The following is a 19524-nucleotide window of genomic DNA, read 5'->3' on the forward strand; positions in this document are numbered from 1 at the left end:
TACACAGAACAAATGGACATGTAGTTTTGCGGGACAGATACCTCTGTAAGTTACGCCCCATAGCTTGTACATTGTTTTCCCTAAATCAGCCAGTGTAAACTTAAGGCATTGCACAAAAGAGCAGTAGGCACAGCTTGTGTACGCTCTCATTTAGAGCGTTATTGGTTAGTGTTTAGCTTAACTCTTTCCTGATAAGGTAGTGCCTTGGGCAGTCGAGTCAAGCTGATTATAATTGATATCACACAGCCCGACACTTCAAGTCTTTTAGGAGCCAGCAACTTACCCGTAGAAGTACACAAAAAAGCTCTCTATTCTCGTGGTATTATGCCACGATCTCCTCCTTCGTTTACCACTGCAGATAACTTATAAGGCCTCTGGTAGGCATGATATGGAAGATGCCAAAATAGCTTGCTTATTAAATGTGGCATTCATTGGAACCCTTTTGGTTAAAGCAGTTCTTACCTTACCTGTCCATGTAGGGTGAAAGAGTTCCACTTAAACGCAACTGACTGTTGTGAAAAGTTCTGTAAGATTTAAAAGGATGCATATTATTATATCACGCCTTGACTACTGTAACTTCCTCCTCATTGGCCTACCTCATCGCAGGCTATCCCCACTCCAGTCCATCATGAATGCTGCTGCCAGACTCCTTCACCTTACTAACCGCTCTGTATCTGCCACCCCTCTCTGCCAATCCCTCCACTGGCTTCCAATTGCCCAACGGATAAAATTCAAAACGCTAACACTGACATATAAAGCCGTTCATAATACTGCCCCAAATTACATCACCGACCTTGTCTCTAAATACCACCCAAACCGTACTCTCCGCTCCTCGCAAGACCTCCTACTCTCTAGCTCCTTGTCTCCTCCTCCCATGCTCATCTCCAGGATTTCTTAAGGGCTTCAACCATCCTCTGGAACTCCCTACCCTAATCTATCAGGCTATCGCCTACTCTACTGACCTTTAGGCGCACGCTGAAACCCATCTCTTCAGGGAAGCCTACCCTGACCCTAGCTAATACTGGAATCCTCTACTCTTCCTACCACTCCATCCCCCACAGCTAATTACCTTTTGTACCACTATCCCCTCCCTCCTAGATTGTAAGCTCCAAGGAGCAGGGCCCTCTAATCCCTCTTGTATTGAACTGTATTGTTACTGTACTGTCTACCTCCATAATGTAAAGCGCTGAACAAACTGTCGGCACTAGATAAGTCCTGTATTATAATAATAATAATAATAATATTTTATGTATTTTCCTCTGTTTGTTTTTAGCTGAAAAACTGATCAGTGTGAAAGGACCCTAAGGCCTCATGCACACCACTGCTCCTAAATGCAAATTTAGGAGCTTTTGGCTTTTTTTTTTTTTTTGCTTTAGCCCCTGAATAAATGCCTGTGTGTCCATGCACACATAGGCCAATATCAGAGTTTTAGGAGCAGCAGAGTTTAGAGGCAGTAAAATGCATTCAAACGCTCCAAAAACATGCCTAAATGCTAGGCTCGTTTAGCACTCTAGTGTTTATTTTAATGGCCAAAATAAATTAAAATTCTGGCCTATGAAATATACGCCCAAACTCCAAACACTGCAAAACTCTCCTACACTGCTTTGGAAAAAAAAACTCCCGCTAAGGTGAGTTTATAACACCACTTTTCTCCCATTAGGAGAAGCCGTGTTTAAAATAAACCAGTGTGCATAAGCATAAATGTAGAAGCCATGGGTCAAATTTGCTTCAATTTTTTTTTTTTTTTCATGCAACATAGTAAAATGATTTATTATATGTATTGCCTATTATATGTTGCGTATATGTATTTATGAATTTTTCTTTATGTGCTTGTATGTAGAATGCTTATAGCTTCTTGTTCCTTTCCTTCCAGGTGTTCAGGTGAACAGCTATTTTCAGCAAGAATTCCCAAGTCTGCAGGCAGCTGGGGATCAGGAAAAGACAAAAGAGAAAGATGCAGCTGATGATAATTATGGACCTGGACCGAGTTTGCGCCCACAAAGTAATTTTTCTATTAATGCATACCAAAAAAACAAGTTATTTAAATACTGTTTTTGTGTATGTGTGTTTTTTTTTTTTTTCTTACCAAAATTATGACACCTGGAATCTGATGTTTAGCATATCAGATAATTATTTCTGTATTCCACTTAGATTTGGTTCTTTAGGCTGTAAGGACTATTGCATCTTTTGACTGCAGTATCTTTAATTTCCTTAAATGATAAAGCTGTAAAATTTGAAGCATTATTGTAGGAATACAGTTGTTACATATGGGAATTGCAGGAAATGAGGGTGCCAAAAAGTACCCATCTATATTTTTGAGAGTAACCCAGGAGCCCTAAAGCAAAGTGCATTTTCTTGTGCTTATATTGAATTACTCTCAAATGTTGCTGACATGCCTCTTGCGGCAGTCATTTATTTTATACTGGGTCACAATACTAGATTTAGTGGTCAGTGTATTTGTGTATGTAAACTATATCAGTCCCAGACTCCCCGATCTTCCATAAAAGGCTTCTGTTTTTTCTTTTAAAATCTACATTTGGAAATAAAAATGAGAAAATCTTAATTAAAACCTACCTACATGCCCTCCTTCTGTCACATTATGCCTGCTACACAGTGAGTTGAATGCTTTGAAGGCTATGCACATTGGCTTTAAAAAATGCCAGTACTCTGGGCAGGGAAAAAAAAATCCCAATTTTGAGGGGTTTTTGTACTAGCTTTTAGGCCCATTCAGTTTTTTTTTTCTGCCAGAAAACTCTCAAATACAAAACAGAAGTTTTTTGTTTTGTTTTGTTTTGTTTTTTTGTTTTTTTTTTCCCCTGCCACTAAACACTGAAAAAAAAAAAAAGCCTCTAGACTACCTAATGTGGATGGACACAAAGGATAACCATTTTTTAATGCTTTTTTTATTTTTGTTTGTCTTTTTTTTTTCTTCTAAGACGGTGTATATGCAGCCTTAAGTAGAATTCCAGCTATAGCCTACTCTAAATAAAAAAATGATCTCTCCCGGAGGGATGGCAGGTCAAGGGCTACTACTTTGTCTATGAATATTCTACTGTGAACTACACTTCAGCAGTCCTAGTATCTGTTCGCGTTTTGGCGAAACTTAGCTGTGCATGTTAGGAGAGGCAATGTTTGTTGACTATTTTAACCACTTGCCCTCCAGAGAATTTACCCCCCTTCCTGATCAGGCCGTATTTTTGCGATACGACACTGTTACTTTAACTGACAATTGCGTGGTCATGCAGCACTGCACCCAAATTAAATCCCCCCCTTTCAAAATTGGAGCTTTCTTTCGGTGATATTCGATCGCCTCTGTTTTATTTTTTGCGCTATAAACAAAAAAAGACTGATAATTTTTAAAAAAAAATAACATTTTTGACTTTTTGCTATAAAACATATCCAGTAAAAAATTTAAATCAAATTTCATCATAAATGTAATCTACTACATGTCTTTGATTAAAAAAAAAATCCCAATGTGTGTAAATTTATTGGTTTACGTGAAAGTTATAGCGTTTACAAATGGCGGTGTGTATATACTGGAAGTTTTTTATTTTCTTTAATACTGGTAATGGTGGTGATCAGCGACTTATAGCGGGACTGCGATGGGCATTCTGACACTAGGGGGGGGGACTGACTGTCACTGACATCCCCAGTGATTAATAAATTAATCCAGTGATCAGTGGTAATAAAAAGCACTGAAACTGTACTAATGACACTGGGCAGGAAGGGGTTAACATCTGGGTCGATCAAAGGGTTAACAGTGTGTTGTGTGTGTGTTTTACTATGTGTGGTGTATGTGCTTTACTAGGGAGGCATGCTGTTTTGTATTGCTCTGCTATGCTGAGCAATACAAAGCAACATGCTGGAGCTGGCAGGGGAGAGATCTATATTGCTTATATTCAGACCTCTCCCCTGTCAATGATTGTATGCGATCTCTGAGTGCCGGAGGGGAATCTCCGGCCGGGACTTAGTGATTGACAGCTGTAGCCGCCAATAGCGGCGTGGGTAGGGCGTGCACGCCCCCTAGCCGGAAATACAAAATTATTTTTATATATATATATATATATATATAAATAAAATGTGTGTGTGTGTGTGAGATTTTGCGCATTCCTACCGCCCTGTAGCAGTATTTGTGCTACAGGGCGGCGGGGAATCGGTTAAGGCATTTATCTTTTGTTTGTTTGTTTTTTTTCAATACCGGCATGGGCAGGGTTTTTTTGTTACCTATTTTCAGCCCCTTCTGTTCCGGTCATGTGAGCCCCTGTGTCAGCAGCGGCAGGGGAATGGAGAAATTGTCCACAAATGGCTGTGAAAGCCGGGAGTGATTCCAGTCATCCATTGGCTCCCATGGTTCAGTGGTTATCTGTGGTCCCTCCTCTCTCCTGTAGCCGATGCTGTCTGACACAGGGAAGCCAGATCATCTGACTGGCGTGGGCTGGAAAATAGGTTATTATATATATCTTTTTTACATAGGTTAGTATAGGGGTTAGTAGGTGGGAGAGAGCATTTTTAAGGCTAGTTAGGCTTTAGCTGGAATTCTACTTTAAATCTTGCTACAAGTGGGCCACTGAATAATGGAATTAGTATGTGATCTTGACATGCAGTTTGAGTCACGTGACACTTTGCAGACATGCTGCCCTATCCCACTGCGCTTCAGCCCCCTTTCCACTGTGTGATCGAACAGGTGTTGTGGGTCTTTCTGGATGCATTTAGGGCAAATTTGAAAATTTTGTTGGTACAGTTATCAGTTCTTGCATTACCCCCTTGGTTCCTTTCAACAAAAGCATTTATTTAGCAATTTCATGAAAAGGTCTTGTGAATGCTGCTAGTAACAAATGTGCTTTGCTTAATTCAGTATCTTACTAGATATTTGTTTGTCTTAGAATCACTGCTTGTTAGAAATGAGATGCAAAATCTTATCATCCCCTTCTTCTTTTTTTTTTTTTTTTTTTTTGTAGCGGATGTGGCCAGTTGGCGGGAAGGTGGAGGAAGGAATCTTGGTACGCCTCTTGCCCCTGCTGACCAAGAAAATGTTGCCTCCCTTGGAGAAGATGGATCTTCTACCCCTGCACTACCTAGTTCTACGGACCAGAGCAAAGGGTCAGCCCCGCAAATCAAACTGAATGGACAACAACCTGGCCTACCTCCTCAGTACAGAGGCATGATGCCTTCGTTTGCTGGAAATGTAAGTGTGTATGTGTGTGTTTAGGAATATTAGAAATCTGTACTTTACTGATGTGTATCTTTTAATTGAATTGTATCACTTTTAGATGTTTCCTTCATATCCACGACTTCCATTTCCTCCAATGCAAGCACCCACACGCTATCCTTCAGCACCAGAATCTAATAGGTAATTTTTTTTTTCTTTGAAAAACAGTTTTACCTTGGTAACAATATTGTGCCAATATTTTATTGTAATTCTTTTCTCCAGTTGCTGTTTCATTTTTGTTCCAACATTTAGTATTTGATTGTATCTTTCAATGTTGCATGTGGAAGTTTCTGCATAGATTAGATTGTAACATGGGAAATTGTCACTAATTAGTTTTTTTTTTTTAAATGATATACTTTAGTAGAAGACGACCGCCACAATCATGGGCTGCGGAGGGTGTTGAACGTCCTTCAATTATTAGCGCTACTGAGCTAAAAGAGCTGGATAACCTAGACACTGAAGCAGATGAAGGCTGGGCAGGTAAGTTTCCTTGTACATGTACTGCTTTCTCCTCTTGTGCCCATCTGACCTTCTTTCCCAAATAAGACAAAGATCTGAGACAATCTGTTAACTCAAAATGGCAACTAACTACTGGCTTGGACCTCAGTGCTACATCTTTGCTTTAAGTGCTGCAACAACAGTTTGAGTTACAAGCCATTGAAACATCATTCCGAACTGGATCAATTTTTGTTCCAGTATGCTCTGCTTAAGATGAGTAGGAAGGGGTCAATCAGTTTGATTAAAAAAAATAACTTAACACTTTCCGTCTTTTGCTAGAGTGACTCCTTTGAATTGTTACTTTTTTGGTTTCTGGATTTAAAGTAAACCCACCACTTGCCCTTGCTTTTAAAGTTGCAGGCACTCAAAGCATTCTGATTTAACAAGCGCAACCTCACGTTTAAGCTGGCCCACGAGACCACCCATCTTGGGCACCAACCTTTAGGGAGGCTTAGAGACAGTCAAACTCAAATTTTAGACCAAGTTGTTCACATTTAGGTCACACTATTATGCTTTAACTGATAGTATCCATTTAGATGTTCTGAATGAGCAAAAGGTTTACTTTGAGTTGGCCTTAGACTTAGACCTCAAGTACAATCTGATGGCCCAGTGGATTTCAAAACACAGAAACCTGAATTGGAGAAATCCTTTTAATTCACTATACAGAGTGATTTTACTTCTAGGAAGCAGTATCTACTGTTAAAGTCGACATTCCATCCATTGTTTCCTGAGAATAACTGGCTAGCAAAATGGCAAAGCACCCATTTTTATGTTATATTGTGCCTACCTGCCCATAGTTGTTTAAACGGTTTTACGGGCATCCTGGATTGTATCTGGATACTCTAGAGGGAACAAGGCACCATACAGTTAGAATTTGGGGTCCAGTCACAAGCATGTAACTAATTTCCCAGATCTGATAACCTTTTGTGGGTGGGCGGAGGGCTGTTGTGACAAGGGTGCCATGAGTTGAGTAGAGAAAGAAGATAAAACCAAGGGCATGTGAATCTGAAGCACATTTGGCTTAAAAAAAATGTAAACATCCTAGACCGCTCCAGATAACATATATATTGGTTTGCAAGTAGTGTTTTTTTTCTGTACGTATCCAAATGGCTCACTATGCAGCAGCTTTTTTTCCTCTGTAATTGTGCTAGGGCAGGGTGGGTAACTGTGGCCCTTCAGCTGTTGGTGAACTACAAGTCCCATCATACTTCTGCTTTTGGGAGTCATGCTTGTAATTGTCAGTTTTGCAATGCCTCATAGGACTTGTAGTTCTACAACAGCTGGAGGGCCACAGTTGCCCCCCCCCCCCGTGGTAGGGGTTTTATACCCTCTGTTGGTTATGAAGAATCGCATCTGTGTGAAGTTTTTAGTAACCCATTCCCAATGTACCAAAGGTGTTGATAGGGTTATAAGTGAAATCCATAGGAGGTTTAAGTCGAGAAACAAGGTTAGCAGAAGATTTGACTGCATCCCATACTTTTAAGGTAAGTTTGGTAAAGTACCCATTTTTAATCAGCATTTTCTTTACCTGCCTTAATTTCCCAGCTCTTTTCTACATACAGCCTTCCATAGAATTTGCAGTTTGTCATACAAGTGAACAAATAAGAGTGCAGTGCTAAAATATCACAAAAGGACTGGTGAATCAAGTGGAACAGTAAAGTGCGTCACATAAAGATATATAACTGTCGACCAAAATAATTCTAAAAATTGAACGGAACAGTAAAGTGCATCATTAACTGTATGTATCAAATCGGAACAGTAAAGTGCATCATTAACTGTATGTATCAAATCGGAACAGTAAAGTACATCATATAAAAGTGCAAATCAAGGTAAAAAAATGGAACAATAAAGTGCATCATAAACTGTATGGATTAAATGAAAAAGTAAAGTGCATCATGTAGGAGTGCAAAACTGTCAATAAATCCACTTCAATAAATGTATTAAAACAAAATAATAAAGTGCATCGTGAACTTAATAATATTGTACGTGATGCTGCATTGTATAAGGTGCACTATAGGCAAGATTATAGTAAAGTAAACAGATAATAATAATCTGGTAATGCAATACACGTGATCCAAGTAGATGTCTGTAATGCGATAAAGTGCTGCAAAATATAGGTGCTGATTGCAAGTGTTGTATTAATCACACAGAGGAATCCACCACCTCTAACTGATGTACACTCACCAGAAAGAAACTGGTAACAGGCATTTCAAGCATAACACATCTTGAGGTGGTGGGCAGCCAAGAGGTTAAGATGGAGTGTTTCGCCTTTGGCATTGGATGAAAAAAAGCCTTTGTCCTGAAGGAAATAGCTCACCACAGGAGCCAGAAGATTATATATAGTGTAGTATTTATTGAATATATAATAAATAAAAAAAATCCACATGGAGTCAGATATGCAAATGTATAAAGGATGGGGGCGTACCCCTGAAGATGTGCATGCGTATGAAATGCGTCGGGTTGAGCCTCTTTTGCTGGCGTCACGCTGCCACTGCAGAAGGACGGAGTGACAGCCATCTTGGTATTTTCCTTTATACATTTGCATATCTGACTCCATGTGGATGTTTTTTTTTATTTTTTATATATTCAATAAATATTATACAGTATTTATAGGAAATAATTACTACACTATTTATAATCTTCTGGCTCCTGTGATTAGCTATTTCCTTCAGGACAAAATCTTTTCCTTCATCCAATGCCCAAGATGAAACAGTCCATCTTAACCTCTTGGCTGCCCCCCACCTCAAGATGTGTTATGTTTGAAATGCCTGTTACCAGTTTCATTCTGGTGAGTGTACATCTGTTTGGTGGATTCCCCTGTGTGATTAATACAACACTTGCACTCAGCACCTTTATTTTGCCGCACCTTATTACTTCACGGACATCTACTTGGATCGCATGTAATCGCGGGCGTTACTAGAATATTGTTTACTTTGTTATAATCTTGGCTATAGTGAACCTTATACCACGCATCATTACGGACATTATTATGATGCTTATGATGCACTTTATTATTTTGTTTTAATATATTTATTGAAGTTGATTTATTGACAGTTTTGCACTCCTACATGATGCACTTTAGTGTTCCGTTCAATGTTTAGAATTATTTTGTCAACAGTTATATATCTTTATGTGATGCACTTTACTGTTCCGCTTGATTCAACAGTCCTTTTGTGATATAATTTTAGAGCTGCACTTATTTGTGGGGATTGTTATTTACCTTATGTGCTAGCTGCTTCCTAACCATTGCCAGCGCTCACCTTTTTTAAAAAAAATTTTAAATGTATCCAATACACAGGAATTATTAATTTATTTGTTTTAGTTTTAATAGTTTTCGGTGTCTCCTTAAAATTCAGTGGCTTTATTTGAAGTGGTCAGATTGAGCAACAACCTCCTGAAATATTGGCCTAAAGACGAATTTCACCTTTTTTTTTATTGTTTTTTTAAACTCCAACTACCCTGTGTACTAATATATCATTAGCGTACCTCTGTTGCAGAAAAGAAAAGAAGACTATTCTTAGGCAGGCCTTACCTCAGCCTCCAGTCTCTTCCATAGAAAACTCCTCGATTTTACTTCCTGGTATACATCCTTGGGGCGTGAAACAATTTGAAGCTACTGACGTGCTTCCTCACACAAACACACCCAGCAACTGACCCCCCCCCCCCCCCTTCCCTCCACCTCGAAAGAGAGAGCTCACGTGTACCTCTGTACTTACATGCTTTTCCAATGCAGGCAGTGATCACTGTTCTACCGGAATACACAGCCAGTGCCTACTGATCACCCCAAACGTGGAAGCAAATGCGCATTTTGCTGCATGCAAAAGCATGCAATGATTGTGACAAAACGCACAACAACAAAAAAAACATGCTAACCACGACATACCTAAATGCCCTATTAATATATGTTGCTGCATGTAGAGAAGCCCATTGAAATCAATGGGCTGCTCTGTGCGTGTCGTGGGGTAAACGTGCTAATAAAACACACCAAGTGAAATTTGTGTCCTATACACAAGAACAATGACAAATGAGTATCTTCACACACTCCCTCTCCTGTACTTGTATAAAGCTGGCCATTCACTGCAATCTGATTTGTACAATCTCTGTATAATTTCCTTTAGATTCCCCCAAAACTATAGAATAGAAGGACCCACCTGAACAATCCATCCAATTTGTATGAAATCAGGCAAGCCCTTGCACTACATAGTTTATGGTAGATCTAAAAGAAATCATACAATCAGATTGTACAGTGTATGGTGTCCTTAAAGGAAGAAGTAGGAAAGTGGGTGTAAATAAAACAGGTGGTATATTAATGAGGGCAGTGTGGTCCAGAGAGGAAAAAACGCTCTATTCCCTGATACAGTAAGGCAGTGCATGATGGGATATTAAGTTTCCTGGATTGATACCTGATGCTACAGGAAGTGTTCAGAAGGCATTTTTTTAAGATTTTGAACAGGGAGGTGAAGATTCAAAGCTGCCATGGACTAGGAAAATGAGAGATAAACACACTGGGATGACATGAGAAAATGCTTATTATGAAGAGAGAAATTCTGCTTGAAAAGGACATCATAGGTGTGATTTAACAGCTACAAAAGCATTGATTAAAGCTATTTTGTGTATCTGTATATATATATATATATATATGTGTGTGTATGTGTGTGTGTGTGTGTGCGTGTGTGTGTGTATATATATATATATATATATATAGATAGATAGATAGATAGAAAGAAAATATCTCTATTCACACTATTTTTTTTTTTTTTATTGAAACCGTAACACAACACAATAATATTTTTGTATAATTTCAGAATTCTTTGTCCCTTCACCACTTTGATAGACACACTCACCAGCCTAAATTGCCTCTCTTTTTTGCAAAGATTAGCTAATAAATCCAGTGTTTGTTTAAAAGAAATAGGCTTTCTCTCAAGCAAATGATTGCAACAGATTGCATATAATTGTCAATGCACAGGCTGCCTTGGGACCTCTCCCCCCTGCTGTCCAGAGCTTAAGCCAACTGCCCTGCTTATCAATGTGGCTCCTTGCCTCAGTCACATCTAGTTGCCACTAAGTCACGCTGCAACGCATTTCATCATCAAAATTACTTTATAAAGAGAATGGACTAGTATTAAACCCCTCCCATTTTCTGTTGTCCATGCAATTTACCTATTTGGTTAATCAGTTTCCACATGAAAAAATGGATAGCAACTGCGCCCCTATGTTTAAAATGGACTACTGCAGCCTTCTTCTCACTATATAAAGGACTGCAAATCGAAAGGATTGTAATTGCACCATATATTTCAGTATATGATGTACAGTGGGTATAGAAAAGAATCACCTCTTTAACCACTTGCCTACCGGGCACTTATACCCCCTTCCTTACCAGGCCAAGTTTCAGCTGTCACACTATGACAATTGCGCAGTCATGCAACTTTGTACCCATATGAAATTTTTATCATTTTTTTTCTCATAAATAGAGCTTTCTTTTGGTGGCATTTAATCGCCGCTGGGTGTTTTTGCTTTTTGCGCTATAAACAAAAAAAGTGCAAAAAAAGTTTTTAAAAAAAGTTTCTTATTTTCTATTATAATAATTTTCAAACAGGTAATTTTTCTCATTCACTGATGTGTGTTGATGAGGCAGCAGTGATGGGCACTGATAGGCTGCACTGATGATGGGTACTGGTAGTCAGCAATGATAGGCGTCACTGCTGGGCATTGACTGGCAGCACTGCTGGGCACAGGTGGGTGGCACTGCTGGGCACTGATCATCAGGGCACTGATCATAAGTGCAGATCCTTGTTCTGACAGCGTGAGGAAAGTGCAGCCGAGAACCGGCAATTGCATTTCCCTGTGATCAGCATGTCATTGGACACGGCTGATCACAAGGTAAAAGGCCGCTGTGATTTTACCACATCATGTGATCAGCTGTGTCTGTAGGACACAGCGATCACGGAGATCGCAGGGTGTGCCCCCCAGGGGTGCGCAGGAGAGCGCGTTCTGGGAGGACGTCATATGATGTCCACCCAGAACTGACCGGCTGCAGTGCAGCCGCTATCTGCGGTCAGCAACTAGTTAAAATAATCACATTGTGTTGTTTTGGAGCCTGAAATGAAGACAGGCAATTTTTTTTCTATCCAGCTGTATTTACTCAGTGCAACGTATAACATCAAAGTGAAAGATATAACACCAAAAATTTAAATAAAGGAATGCGCTAAAACCACAAACTATTCCTAATTTAGTGTAGAAACATTAGTGCAAAATATATATATATCTATTCTCAAGTAATATCAAAAAGTATCAAAATTATGTGCAAAACAATTTTTTAGTGCATAAGTAATTTAAATAATTCAATTTGTGAATATAAAAAAATGTCCAATTCTGAATTTCTTCAAATGTCCAAACAAATCCTTTTCAAATTCAGGTGCTCTCAAAGAAATTGTGCCAAAATCCACCAACAAAGTAAAGTTGGGTAACTCACCAGAGCTCCATGCTGATCAATCTCTAGATCAGCAAAAAACGCTTTTTGCTCTGGGAGCAGATGCAATGAATCAACTTCTCAGGTGTGATGATCAATAGCTACACAATCATCCATAAGGTAGGTATCCACCACTCAATATAATGGGTCCAGGAGCATTATATCACTCTCTCTTTTTATATCTCTCCACCGAGGTCATGTTTGGGAATGAAAGAGAAAATCATGGTGCAGCCAGTTTTTTTGTAAAAGTATCCAACAATTTAATAAAGATTTACACTCACAAAAAGTATAAAGCATAAAACAGCAAATGGTATAACAGTCTCCTGTTCCCCACACACACTCACCACAGCGCTCGTGACTCAATTTTCTCCACAGACGTCAGCATCCAGGAAGCCCTACTAGTTTTGTCATGAATGACATCTTCAAGGGGCGGTCCCCTTTGAAGATGTCCGCCCCTTGAAGACCGCCCCTTGAAGATGTCATTCATGACGAAACTAGTAGGGCTTCCTGGATGCTGACGTCTGTGGAGAAAATTGAGTCACGAGCGCTGTAGTGAGTGTGTGTGGGGAACAGGAGACTGTTATACCATTTGCTGTTTTATGCTGTTATACTGGTGTCGGTGAAGACACCCTTTTTGTGAGTGTAAATCTTTATTAAATTGTTGGATACTTTTATAAAAAAAACTGGTTGCACCATGATTTTCTCTTTCATTCCCAAACAGGACCTCGGTGGAGAGATATAAAAAGAGAGAGTGATATAATGCTCCTGGAACCATTATATTGAGTGGTGGATACCTACCTCATGGATGATTGTGTAGCTATTGATCATCACACCTGAGAAGTTGATTCATTGCATCTGCTCCCAGAGCAAAAAGCGTTTTTTGCTGATCTAGAGATTGATCAGCATGGAGCTCTGGTGAGTTACCCAACTTTACTTTGGTGGTAGATTTTGGCACAATTTCTTTGAGAGCACTTGAATTTGAAAAGGATTTGTTTGGACATTTGAAGAAATTCAGAATTGGACATTTTTTTATATTCACAAATTGAATTATTTAAATTACTTATGCACTAAATTCCTTTATTTAAGTTATAGCACTAAGAAATTTTGTTTGGTTTCTTTGAGGTGGAATTGCTGCTTTAAAGTATTAAGGGCGTGGCGCTTTTATTACACTTGTGATAACACCAAAAATGTTAATTTTTTTTTTTTTAAATCAAAAACAGAATCACTGCGTTTGAAAAAGGATCATCCCTTTTTGTCAGTATTTTATTGAACCACCTTTTGCTTTAATTAAAGCCTTTAGTCTGTTGGGATATGTCTCTACTAACTTTGCACATCTAGACTCTGCAATACTTGCCTGCTCTTCTTTGAAGAACTGCTCAAGTTCAGTTAAATTTGATGATGACTGCAGTCCACAGTCACCATCAAAGTCATTCCATATATTTTCAGTGGGGTTTAAGTTTGGGCTCTTACTAGGCCATGCAAGAACATTCATCTTTTTCTCCTTCAACCACTGTGTGCTCATTTTTGCTGTGTGTTTTGGGTCATTGTCATGTTGGAAGATAAACCTTCCCATTGACAACTTTCTGGTAGAGAGCAGCAGATTTTCCTCACGAATTTGACGGTATTTTTCCCAGGGTGGATTTGATTTAAATCAAACTGATTTAAATCACTAGTCAGTAAGGCTTGATTTAAATCCTAGTTTTCTACATAAAGACTAATTCTTGCTGGTATAACTTTAATATGCAAGTAGATGAAGATTTTTAGAATAACAACTTTTCATATTAGTTTTTTTATCCCCAGTTTAATAGGTTAATCATTCATATTTGGACAACTTTTCTGTTGTACTTAGGAAGGAGAAAAATAATCATTACCTTAATAATAACAATTTAAATAGATTTATTCAACTGAAACAATAACATTCCAGCATATGTTATTTGCTTAAACAAACATCCATGTTTGTTAACTAATTTGGCTAAACAAAATATATATATTTTAAGAAACTTAGACTGTCAGCCCCTTCCTCCTCACACTTAGTTTCACTTTCCTCTTGTGCAGATCTATTCCACTCCAAACAATCAGAAAAATATTGTTTCTATTCTATTCACTGAACTTCTTGAAACTTAGCATTGAAGGGGTTGATTCTGTATTCATAGGTTTGTAGAAGTTAGGATTAAGGTCTTTTTCTTAACTCTGTTCATGTTATAACATTTTTGCTGCGAAGAAGAGGCATGTGATCTCTGCTGAGTCAAATTCAGTTTTGAGAACTGCAAAAGTAAACCAAGCATCTGTGATAATATCTTGTAGGCAGAGAAACTGCCCAATAATCTTACAAAAACCTCTGGAAGAGCATGACATTGTGAATGGATTAATGGAATTTATTTACCCAAACAATTAAACATATAGAGCCTTATTCTACATAATTAAAAAACTAATCTTTATTTCATGATGGAATAACCTTTGGATGGTAATATATTTTCCTCAAAAAGCATTTTATTCAAAAAAATCAGATTTAAATAAAAATCAGATTTTTTTTTTTTTTTTTTTTTTTTTTTTAAAAATCATTGATTTTTATCCACCCCGATTTTTCCTCATCCATGTTTCTTACTATCCTGACAAGTGCTGCAGAGAACCCCCCATAACAGAATATTGCCACCTCCATGCTTTACTGTAGGAATGTTATTTGGTTGGTGAACTGTTTTGGGTTTCCACCGGACACATTTCAGTTTTGAGGCCAAATAATCCAGTTTATCTGACTATAACACCTTTTTTCCATGAGGCCTCCGAATCTTCATGGTGTGTTTTTTCAAAGGTCAGCGGTGACTGCATGTGGCCTTTCTTGAGGAGTGGCTTTTTTCTTGCAACCCTCCCATACAAGCCTCATTTGTGGAGAATTTGTGATATTGTCACATGCATACAATGACCACTCTGTCATATATTCCTGCAGAAACTGCTTTGGAGTTGCTCTAGGCCTCCTGGTAGCATCTCCAACCAGTTTCCTCCTGGCTCTTTTATCCACCTTGGAGCAACTCCCTGATCCAGGGAGGGTCTGTGGTGTACCAAATACGTTCCAATTTTTTAATAATAGACATCACTATGCTTGTATGCATTAATTTGGCCTTTGGCATTATTTTTTATTTTTTTATCTATTTCCTGACTTGTGCCTGTCCACAACCTTATCCCGGAGATTTTTTTTGATAGTGCCTTGCCACCTATACTTGATTGATTGCTTCAGTTGCACTATCAGGGACTGAAATGCTCCAGAAAATCTTTTTTCATGCTGAGCTAATCAAAATGACCACAGCTGATCACAGTTGAAAAGTCAAATGGCTTTGTGTGCCATTTAGGAGGGGATTAGCTACACCTGATTTGAGTTTACAAGTCATTTTTAGGAGGGGTGTGATCTTTTCCAACTCGGCAATTCCGGTTTTTGAAATTTTTAAATCATTTTTCTGACATGCTGGTGTTATTTCTTTCACTTGGATGTTATAAGTTGCACTGCGTAACTACAGCTGGATAAAACAAAAGAACTGCGTCTGTCTTCATTTCAGGCTGCAAAGCAACAAAATTATCCTAACAATACTATGCCTGCTCTACTAAACAGACTCAAGATTGAAGCTTTTTACCTTACAACTAAGTTTTTTCATTTCCAGTTTTGTGTTTTTGTTTTTTTTTAAAAGAAATGTCAATTGTTACCTTAATGTCTCCTTATGTAGGAGCTCAAAGTGAAGTCGATTACACAGAGCAGCTAAACTTCAGTGATGATGACGAGCAGTCACCAAGCCAGAAAGAGAAATCGGAAAGCTGGTAATCTATCAGAACTATTTAATGTTTATATGTAGATCCTTTATTTACTCCATTGATACTTTTAAAGATGTATTATGTATTGTATTTGTAGTTATATGCCGTACCTTGTAGTATCTATCAGATTGTTTTACACTGTATTATATCTTTTTTGAGCATTCATTAAAATATTGTTTGTTTACTTTTAAACTAAGTATTCTGTTTGTTTATTTGCAATAAAACATGTGGGTTGAGTCTGTTTAAATGCCACTATGGGTTTAGCCACCGCTTAGTGAAGTTAATGGGCTCAATTCACAAACCGGCACATGAGGTTAAGGTTACATATTTAAAAGTGAGTTATTTTCAGTTGCATTATACGATATGGAAATTTACACTCGCGTTGCTAAAATAGAGGTCCATATCATTGTGTAAAGGTTTCAGAATTGAAGCTGGTCTGTGTCTTCTTTCTCTGACCTATAGTAAGAAATGGCTGATTTTGGGACTCGTGTATTGATCTTTTTCATATTCTGATTTTAATCGATATATTTAGAAATAGGACTAGTATTGTTTTAATGATAACATGTACTCCACACTGATGAATCTAAAAGTGCGACTCGAGAGAAGGGAAGCACATCTGCTATCACTTCCTCCAGTTTGAGATTACTTTCACTTTGCTATTTAGTCTTGACTTCTGTCTAAGCCCTGCCCACCTGCTGGCTCTAAGGTGCACCAGTAGTGGGCCTTGACAAGTGAGAGTGCTGTTATTGGCCAAGAAGGCAGGCAGTGTTTTTTAATGGGTATTTCAGGGTGGGGCTTGGCTCATTGGGGATTTTGTCTTAAAGTAATAACACACTGTTTAATTTACATTATCTCTTCTGTTTATGTGGATGATGGCACTGTACTAAAAAAAACCCACAAAATCTCTTTTTTTCCTAATCGATATACAGCTGCCAGCTCTTTCCAAGCCTGTCTGTTGGGAAACCGCTCCTAGTCCTCTGCTGCCGGGTACATCTTCAAATTATATATATAAAAAAAAGCAGCCTTTGGGATACGGAGTAGAAAAAATTAATATCAATAAACTGTTTTAAATTGTCATACAATTATATATTTGAAATCAAATCTTTATTATTTTTGGCAGTAACATGGTTTTCTGACAGTCGCAGGCTGTGGCACGACTCACACCCCTCCAGCCTGTGTCTTAGAATAACAGGGAGGTGAAGCCTTCATCAATCAAGAAGTAATATCCCACCCCTATTGTATTTATCTGGTTAGTGGGCATGGATGAGGAAGGGATGTAGTGGGCTGTCGTTTTTTAACACTGTGTATGCTGCATGTGTGACTATAGTCACATGGGCTGCTCAGATGTGATGGGTAGGAAATGCCCAGCATAGAAACTCACTGAGAACTGAGCATGTGCGCTAGCTGCCAACACTGCTCTGCAAAATCCCCAACTGCAGTAGGGACATGGTCAAAAGGGGGAGATAGAGCAGCATGTAATACAGCATTCCAAGTAGGGCCAACAGGAGGCTTTCTTTAAAAAATTAGCCTAAGAAATTTTTTTTATTTGGGAAGTGTGGAGCATAAGTTTGCTTTAAAGGCTGATCAGCCTCTGAGTTAGCCAGTTGAATCTAATTCACAGACTTGCCTTGAGAGAGCAGCAGTAACGTTCTATGTTACTATGCTCTAGAAATGAGACTGCTTGCCTTTGTGTGCTTTATATGTGTTGTGCATTTTACATGAATTGCCATTTGAATTCTGTTACATGCTGTTACAGCTACAACTTTTTAGAAGAAACTGTTTCAGTACATGCACAATGTGAAATAGTGACCAAAGCAGGAGTCAGAAACATTTATATGTGGCTTCCTTTATATAGAAATGTTACAAACAATACACAAAATCAGTTCTAATATGTAACAACACTGTACTTCTATAGCCTGCATTTTTTTTCCATTATTTACTGAAAGGCTGACTGTTTACTCATGATGGTGTAAAATTGTAAAGACATTATTAGAAGTACATATTTGCTCATAGAAAACTGCCTAAACTGACACCAAAGGGAAATGCAGGGTATCTGAGGTGCCCATCTTGAAGAGCATATTGGGAACCCCATGTTCTTGGTTATTATGATATGCAAATATGAACTTTGGAAAGAAGAGCATTGAGTTATCCTACCTCCACCCTCTCAATGACAAGTAGGGCATTGCAGGAAAGGTTTGGCTAGCGCTAGTTTTCTGAGTTAAGATTTGTAGCCCTAGGCAAGCATGGTAGGAGGGTTACGCTGTGCGCCTGCATTCTAGGTTTATGGGACTTTTTTTTTTTTTTTTTTTTCGTTTTGCAATTAAGTAATTTTATCATCTACAATTTATAATCTATGATTTGGAAACTCTCAAACATTTCTTCACTTTCAGTGGGGACCATGTTGTATTTACTTTTTTGCATGTTGCGAAGCATATTCGACTGGCTTCAGGCATGAGCTTGAAGCGGTCAGTCTACAAACCAAGTGTGTACACACAGTTCACTATCTGCAGAACCTACATAAGTATGCATATATTATGCCGTTAAGCCACTAGGTATTTTTTTTTTTTGTACGCCATTTCCTCAGCGAGGTTTTCAAAAAGAAAAGCAATACTCTTAATTCCTCCTTTTCTGTAAACTGATGTTTAAGTGAAACTGGATACATCTCGTTTTTAGTCATTAAGGTTTTCCCTTGGTGCTCTTTAGATTAATGAATTAAAGTTTTTTGTTTTGTTTTTTTTTTTTTTTTAAATGTATCTATTTAATTTTTATACATTAGTGCATTCTCTACATTAAGGTAAAAAAAACTTTGTGTGTTCTCCCATCCTCCCCATCCCAAACACTTCGATCCAGCACCGTGCCAAGGTGCAGTTCTTTTCCTTTCTTTCTGGTATCTCAGGCTTTGCTGAGAATAGCGGGAGCTGTTGGCTCCTGCTGCTGTCAGTAAATCCAGTGATCAGAAAGTGGGAGTCGGGGCCAAGCTGCACTGTGTGCCTGTGGACGCTCGCAGTCCAGCTCGGGAGTGGGCTTGCATCTCTACCCCCATAGCGAACAGCTTACTATGGGGGCAGACACGGAAGAGGAGCAGCAGAGTGTAGACGTGGGATCCCAGAAGAGGAATGGCTCTGTCGTTACCATTGCAGTGAGCAGGCAAGTATCCTGTTTATTATTTTAATAAACTAAAAATAAACTTTGCTCTCACAATGAAAGCTAACCTTTTTCCAGGAAAATGGCTAAATATACAGCTGAAATACCTGTAAAAGAGCACATCACCTGCCAGCAGATTTGTATTTCTTTCCATTCAATCTTGAGAATCTGAGTCTAGGGCAGGAGACCTGATTTGTCTCTGCTGCGATTAAGTAACAATTACACGTCCTGTTCTTCCCCCAGCCTGTGCCTGGACAGTGAAAGTAGAAATATTTAGAAGCTTAGTTTGCTGCTTGCTATGCAGCAGAAATGATAGATATAGATTATATATCTATAATTTTTTTTTTTTGTGCTGCTCCTCCCAACCGAGTCTGAGCTCTGCTGTGCCAGGACTGCAACTTGGTGA

At 38.6% G+C, this 19524-nt stretch overlaps 1 protein-coding gene across 4 annotated transcripts in view; it reads left to right on the forward strand.

The window, feature by feature from the left end:
• PRRC2C (proline rich coiled-coil 2C) overlaps nt 1–19524 on the forward strand; it is a 119356-nt gene that overhangs the window by 41007 nt on the left and 58825 nt on the right. For 3 of the 4 annotated variants that reach the window (XM_089671555.1, XM_089671558.1, XM_089671556.1), the window contains exons 5-9: nt 1874–2002; nt 4959–5185; nt 5271–5350; nt 5571–5689; nt 15890–15980. In XM_089671555.1, coding sequence (XP_089527681.1) covers nt 1874–2002; nt 4959–5185; nt 5271–5350; nt 5571–5689; nt 15890–15980 — 646 coding nt within the window. The remainder of the gene's footprint in view (nt 1–1873; nt 2003–4958; nt 5186–5270; nt 5351–5570; nt 5690–15889; nt 15981–19524) is intronic. The other variant, XM_089671557.1, reaches the window with a different exon arrangement.

The sequence above is a fragment of the Staurois parvus genome, unplaced genomic scaffold (genome assembly GCF_062004578.1).
Source record: "Staurois parvus isolate SC_StPar_1 unplaced genomic scaffold, SC_StPar_1.0 ptg000106l, whole genome shotgun sequence".
NCBI lineage: Eukaryota > Metazoa > Chordata > Amphibia > Anura > Ranidae > Staurois > Staurois parvus.